This window comes from Pagrus pagrus (assembly GCF_965226575.1).
Source record: "Pagrus pagrus genome assembly, contig: HAP1_SCAFFOLD_531, whole genome shotgun sequence".
In the NCBI taxonomy this organism is placed as follows: Eukaryota; Metazoa; Chordata; class Actinopteri; order Spariformes; family Sparidae; genus Pagrus; species Pagrus pagrus.
Window position 1 is genome coordinate 6,282 of NW_028174937.1, and position 7,362 is coordinate 13,643.

At 42.5% G+C, this 7,362-nt stretch overlaps 1 protein-coding gene across 1 annotated transcript; it reads left to right on the forward strand.

The window, feature by feature from the left end:
* Positions 1-789: 789 nt before the first annotated feature.
* LOC311254177 (protein NLRC3-like) lies at positions 790-6,433 on the forward strand (the record flags this gene model as incomplete). The annotated part of the gene is made up of 4 exons (XM_084384574.1): positions 790-929; positions 1,744-1,952; positions 3,000-4,803; positions 6,223-6,433. 4 exons carry the CDS (start codon positions 790-792, stop codon positions 6,431-6,433), a joined length of 2,364 nt encoding a protein of 787 aa, XP_084240700.1.
* Positions 6,434-7,362: the final 929 nt, after the last annotated feature.

Genomic DNA, 7,362 nt, shown 5'->3' on the forward strand with positions numbered 1-7,362 from the left:
TGTTTTATGAGTCATGGAGAGAGTATTTTGAAAAGTAAAAACTCACTACACCCTCTATTGTATGTTTTGTTTTTCAGCCCTGTCAAGTACCAGTTAGCCTAAAATACTCAGGTGCCTTTAAACAATAATTCAGACTGTGAAAAATATTGACAGCTCGGTGTTTAGTGTCCTTTAATGCCCTGAAATAATACAAGTCATCAAATGTCGACAGTGCCACCTCCTGGCAGATATCTGAACCTGTGTCTGTACGTTGACAGCAGTAAACTATTTCAGGTGTGGTCCATACATTTACACACTATCCTAAGGTCATGAGAAAATAACCCGATGTCTACGCCAATCATCCAGTGTGCATTTTCCTTTAAAAAGACGAGGAAACTATCTCCCGTTACCACCGACATACATCCCTGTGCCAGGTTTAAAAGTGTCCTGCGGTCGTGTCTTGGGTTCATCTAACTGAGCTGGTTTAATGAGAAAACAATAAACGGGACATGGAGACGTGATGTTAGTGCACTGAGCAGCAACATACTTCTTTTCTCATCCTCTCCCCACTAACAACAACAACTCTTGCCCTACAGCAACTCTGAGGGGACACGCCTCTTAATTTTGCTCTCTGGTGGGGAAACCTTTTGAATCACGATGTTACGATGGTCAGGGATTAGTAGTCCAGGCTGTCAGCCATCGTTCATCGGCCTAGCCCCACTCTTGAACAAACTGTCTTCCTCATTCTTGTGATTTGAGCTCACCGTCAGTGTAACTGTTTTACCTCTCAGACTGACTGAAGTCCAGAAGATGGCCTCCTGGAAATGTGGTATGGAGGAAGAGGAGGACAGAGCAGAGTCTCCAGTATCCAGCTGTCTGTCTCTGAGGAGTGACCGGTCCAAAGACAAACCTCCTGTCTTCAGTATTGAACCTGGACCCTCACACACACAGTAAGAGACTGATTTTATTTTAAACTGACCTGTTGGAAGATGATGCATTAAGGCTGAAGACAAAAAGCTTCAAGACTTATAATAATGATGCACAACTATTAGTGCAGACACTGTTTCCAACTAGAGTGGATCTTACTTTACTTCTGTAGCAAATAAATGAGAACTTTCATTTAAGGATTCAAATTTTGAGAAAATGTTTATATTTCATGTTAAAGTCACTGTAAATATTTACAACTAATCAAATTCTGAAAGAATGAGCTTCAAATGTGTCATCAATTTTCAATTTTCACATGTTTGTCCTCAGAATATTTAGTTGGTTTGTCTTTTCAGAAAATGCTTCAAATGTAGATTTGGACTACTTCTTTTTTTTTATTGCAGTTAAAACTTAATTAAGTAGTTGACATTTGAGAGTGACAGAAAGCATAAAAGGAACAACATACAAAAAAATGAAAACATGGCCTTGACCTGAGACATTACTGTTACATGTTACTTGTCTGAGAATACTGGTTTACCACAATTAACTTCATTTGAAACTAACCCAAGCTAAGCTGCCCAGAGTGACTGTAAAACAGTAAAGGATGTGATCAGCTGTCTGTAGTGGGAGGCTTTTATTGTGAAGGAGCTCCACAAAGTGTTGAGTTTGTATTAATAAGACAGATAAAAAATGAAATTAAAGGAACAATCATGTTCATTACAGAGTGAATTCAGAGAAAAGTAAAACACATTTTCTGTTCTGTGATCATCTGTGACAAATCTTGATATTTTTCATCAACACTCAACAAATCATTGTAGTCACTAAGAAATATCTTGACAGGAAGAGGAGTCATGTTTCTGTGGAGGAGCAGCTCTGCAGCTGTGCTTTGTGTCAGGACGTCCTGAAGGATCCAGTCTCTACCAGCTGTAGACACTGGTTCTGCAGGCAGTGCATCACTTCATACTGGGACCAGTCTGCTTCATCAGGGGACTCCTCCTGTCCCCAGTGTGGTAAAAGATCCAGAACAAGACCAGTCGGTCAGACCAGCAGTGTACAATGTAAGACTCTACATCTCTACCAATTAAAAATGTCACCTGCTACATGTCATTATATTTATTTAAAGACTTACAGTCAGTGCATTCAACCACGTGCACAGAAACCCCAAAAATCACAAGAACCAAGCAGGTACATCAGCTTCATCAAATAAACTGAATGCCTTATAGTAAGTTCTCAGGCTGAAGAAGTGCACAGCTCCTGCTCTCCTCGTTCCACCATCGTGGAGCCAGGACAGCTAACAGCCATGATTTTGTTGAGCTGTAGCTGGACCCTCTCGTAGTGAGGGAGTAGCGAGCTGACTGGCAGTAGAAAAGCACAGTGGACAGGCTGGTTTGACCATGACTTGAATGTAGGATGAGTCTGAGCCATTTGCAGCAGGATAGACAAGTACCAGTGACTTGAATCCGATTCCAGCAGCCACTGGTCTCCAGTAGAAGGTGTTGAAGTCTGGGAGAACTTGGGTATGCTAACTTACAGTACACGTGCGTTACGAACACCAGAGATGTTCTTTTCAAAAGAGGTCTAAAATAACCAAAACAGTCAAGTAGTTGCAGTAAAAACATTATAAATGTGATCATAAATCAACACCAACAACAAATAACAGAGGGTCGATGGGCCCACCAAAATCAACAAAGGGGAAGAGAAGCCAGAACAACCCACAACGGGCCGTAGGATCTTGTTTCTGCCCTCGAAGCCAAACCAACATTAGAGCTAAACCTAACAGAAATAAATCCCCCCAAAAAACTGGACTACTGCACCATTAACACGAGACGATTGTAATTTGTAAAAACAACCACAGGAGCAGCAGACAATCTGACAGAAACCTCAAAAAGCGCCATTTGACTACCATTTCTAAAGGCTATCAGGTTTATCTGAAAAATAAGGAATGGGATGCCCTCCTGTAGAAGGCCCGTGCACATACAGCAGCACCTTTACTGCTTTATATATTCTTATTTTTGGTCCTTTTAAATGAAAGTGAAAATAATGTGCAGATTGTCATTGTGTTTTGTTTTGTCTCACACTTTTCTCCCTTTTTTCAGTGAATGTTGGTCTGCAGGAGGTGTTAGATGAACATAAGATCAGTCTGAGGAGGAGATGTGAATGTGTGATTGAAGGAACTGAAACAGGAAGTGATGAAACAGGAAGTGGAACCCTCCTCAACAGGATCTACACCGAGCTCTACATCACAGAGGGACAGAGTGAAGAGGTTAATACCCAACATGAGGTGAGACAGCTGGAGACAGCTTCCAAGATGGAGACCCTCCATGACACTCCAATCAAGTGCAGCGACATCTTTAAAGCCTCACCTGACCAACAGAGACACATCAGAGTTGTGCTGACGAACGGCGTCGCTGGCATTGGAAAAACCTTCTCAGTGCAGAAGTTCACTCTGGACTGGGCCGAGGGCTCCGAAAACCAAGATGTCAGTCTGCTGGTTCTGCTCTCGTTCAGGGAGCTGAACCTGGTCAGAGATGAGCAGTACAGTCTTCTCAGGCTGCTCCATGTTTTCCATCCAACATTACAGAAGGTGACAGCAGAGAAGCTCGCTGTCTGTAAACTTCTGTTCATCTTTGACGGGCTGGATGAAAGCAGACTTTCACTGGATTTCAAGAACCATGAGGTCGTGTCTGATGTCACGCAGAAGTCATCAGTCAGCGTGCTGCTAACAAACCTCATCAAGGGGAAGCTGCTTCCCTCGGCTCTCGTCTGGATAACTTCCCGACCTGCGGCAGCCAATCAGATCCCTCCTTCATGTGTTGACAGGGTAACAGAAGTACGAGGCTTCACTGATGCCCAGAAGGAGGAGTACATCAGGAGGAGGTTCAGTGATGAAGATCTGTCCAGCAGAATCATCTCACACATCAAGACCTCCAGGAGCCTCCACATCATGTGTCTGATCCCAGTCTTCTGCTGGATCACTGCTACAGTTCTGGAGCACATGTTGACTACAGACCAGAGAGGAGAGCTGCCCAAGACCCTGACTGACATGTACTCACACTTCCTGCTGGTTCAGACAATGAGGAAGAAGAACAAGTATGATGATGGACATGAGACGAGTCCACAGGAGCTGACGGAGGCTGACAGGGAAGTTCTTCTGAAGCTGGGGAGGCTGGCGTTTGAACATCTGGAGACAGGAAACATCATGTTCTACCAAGAAGACCTGCAGCGGTGTGGTCTTAATGTCACAGAGGCCTCGGTGTACTCAGGGGTTTGTACACAGATCTTCAGAAGAGAGAGTGTGATCTTCCAGAAAACAGTCTACTGCTTTGTTCATCTGAGCATTCAGGAGTTTCTGGCTGCAGTCTACATGTTCCACTGTTACACCAACAGGAACACAGAGGTGCTAGAGACTTTTCTGGGAAAAAAACATGTTGATTCAACACTGGATGTCTTCCTGAACAGAGTAATGACAAAATCCCTTGAAAGTAAAAATGGCCACCTGGACCTGTTTGTTCGCTTCCTTCATGGCCTCTCTCTGGAGTCCAACCAGAGACTCTTAGGAGGCCTGCTGGGTCAGACAGACAACAGTCCAGAAATCATCCAGAGGGCAATCAACAGCCTGAAGAAGAAAAGGAAGACAAATATCTCTCCTGACAGAAGCATCAACATCTTCCACTGTCTGATGGAGATGAACGACCACTCAGTTCATCAGGAGATCCAAGAGTTCCTGAAGTCAGAGAGAAGATCAAAGAAGAAACTCTCTTTGTTCCACTGCTCAGCTCTGGCCTACATGCTGCAGATGTCAGAGGAGGTTATGGATCAGTTTGATCTGAAGAAGTACAACACATCAAAGGAGGGACGACTGAGACTGATTCCAGCTGTGAGGAACTGCAGGAAGGCTGTGTGAGTCCAGATAAAATTATCATTGTGTGTTTATTACATTATTAAGCAATGTTGAGCTGACATCATCAGTATTAAAGATCCACACGTTACACACATGCACAGTCTAAAAGTTCAGCTCTATAAAAGTCAAACAAGTAAAACTTACTTTTTGAAATATTAGTACTGTTTGTGTTTTGCACTATACATATCTAAAAGAAAAAAAAAGTATCTCCTATCATATTCTAACTTTCTTCAAGTGATGAAAGATTGAAAAATGTTTTTACAGTCATTTTATCACAACAGTCTTATTGTTACAGTGGAGAGAGTTTCTGCACTTTGTTTCTATAATGTGTCTGTTTATTGTTCTTATTATATACAGACACACAGACATGTAATATCTGTGATCTGCTGGATCTGTGAGGGTTGAGGTATTTAGTCGGACCCAAAATGTAGAGACTTGAGATAGAGATGAATTCAAAGGTGATTTATTGAGGTAAACAAGTTGGTGCTGGGAGCGATGAGGACAGGCAGACAGGATTGAGCGATGGAGAGAGTCCAGGCAGATGGGTGAAGCTGCGAGCTGAGCTGAGAGACGCTGAGGATCTGCACACGTGGAGAGGGAAAAACATTGGAATGAGATGGCGTCTAGCCATAGAAAAAACACTGGAGCACAAAACACGTAGTCAACAGAACACAAGATGACACTGAGATAATGTACTGAGGTTTAGCAAGAGCACAGGTATAATCACCGAACGTGACGTAACATTCTGCCACAGCAGTGGTGACGAGATACCCTGGGTATTATAGCCGGAAGGATGAAGGACTAATCTGTCCATTCTCACAGTGTTTAACGTATCTATTATTGTTGCTTGATTTGAGAGGATTTCAATCGAAGACATGTTCCCTCTTGAAAAGCAAAAACATCTCCCTCTCCATTCTCATTAAATAAAAGGAGCAACTTTACATTGTTTATTTCCTTATAATCAATTTCTTTTCTCATGTGTTTCTATATTATAAACTAGTTTGATTTATCAACAATGAGGACGCTCTCTCTGTCTCTCTCTCTGGTAGTATTTGAATGGACTGGTCTGTAAACTGGTTTACTCCAGAGCTGTCACACATTCAGCTCCTGTAGCTCCTTGTAGCACTCAGTGGACATCATGTTCAAATAAAGTTTAACAGATACAAATCACATCACCTTGTTTGGGAGACACTTTGGTCTAAAGCTGCCATTGAGGGATCATTAGTTTGCTCAAGAACACTTTGACATGTGGACAGGAGGAGCTCAAGTTTCAAACCACAAACCTTGTGATCAATGACTGACCAGCTCAGGCTGAACAACTGACCAGCTGAGCTACAGCCAAATGTGTTAATGTCTGTTTTTTAGATAAAGTGTCAGATTTTATTTGACCTTCAGTTTTATTTTCTCTGTCATCACAGACTTTCTGATTGTGGACTCTCAGAGACTGACTGTGAAGTCGTGGCATCAGCTTTGAAGTCCAACCCCTCCCATCTGAGAGAGCTGGACCTGAGTGACAACAGGGGGATGAAGGATTCACACATGAAGCTTCTGTGTGAAGGACTGAAGAGTCCAAACTGTAGACTGGAGCTCTTGAGGTCAGTTCATGAATGTTCTCTTGTGCAGTGTTGATCTACCTAATTTAAATCCATAACAGAACTTTAACATCCTTTACTTTTCTTGTTTTCGGTGTTTGTCTGAACACAACTCACAACAGCTCTTTTTTTAGTTCGTCAGTAGAATTCAGTCTGTACTCTCATTGGATTCATGTTGTTATGGATACTGTAGTGTGAGGGTGTAGAGTTCAGCAGCATGTTGATGTGTTGATGTGAATGTGGTGACATTTAAATTACACTGTGTGCACAATTATTAGGCAAGTCAGTATTTTGACCATATCATCATTATTATGCATATTTTCCAACTCCAAGCTGTATAAACTGGAATGTTTATTGGATTTAAGCATATCAGGTGGTGTGTATTTGTGTAATGAGGATGGGTGTGGCCTAAGGAGATCAACACCCTATATCAAGGTGTGCATAATTATTAGGCAGCTTCTTTTCCTCAGGCCAAATGGGCCAAAAAAGAGATTTAACTGACTCTGAAAAGTCAAAAATTGTAAAAAGTCTGTCAGAGGGATGCAGCACTCTTGAAATTGCTAAGATATTGGGACATGATCAAATGTTTTGTTGCAAATAGTCAACAGGGTCGCAAGAAACGCGTTGAGAAAAAAGATGCAAATTAACTGCCAAGGATTTGAGAAGAATCAAACGTGAAGCTACCAGGAACCCATTATCCTCAAGTGCTGTCATATTCCAGAACTGCAACCTACCTGGAGTGCCCAGACGAACAAGGTGTTCAGTGCTCAGAGACATGGCCAAGGTAAGGAAGGCTGAAATCCGACCACCACTGAACAAGACACATAAGTTGAAACACCAAGACTGGGCCAAGAAATATCTGAAGACAGATTTTTCAAAGATTTTATGGACTGATGAGATGAGAGTGACTCTTGACGAACCAGATGGATGGGCCCTTGGCTGGATCAGTAACGGGCACAGAGCTCC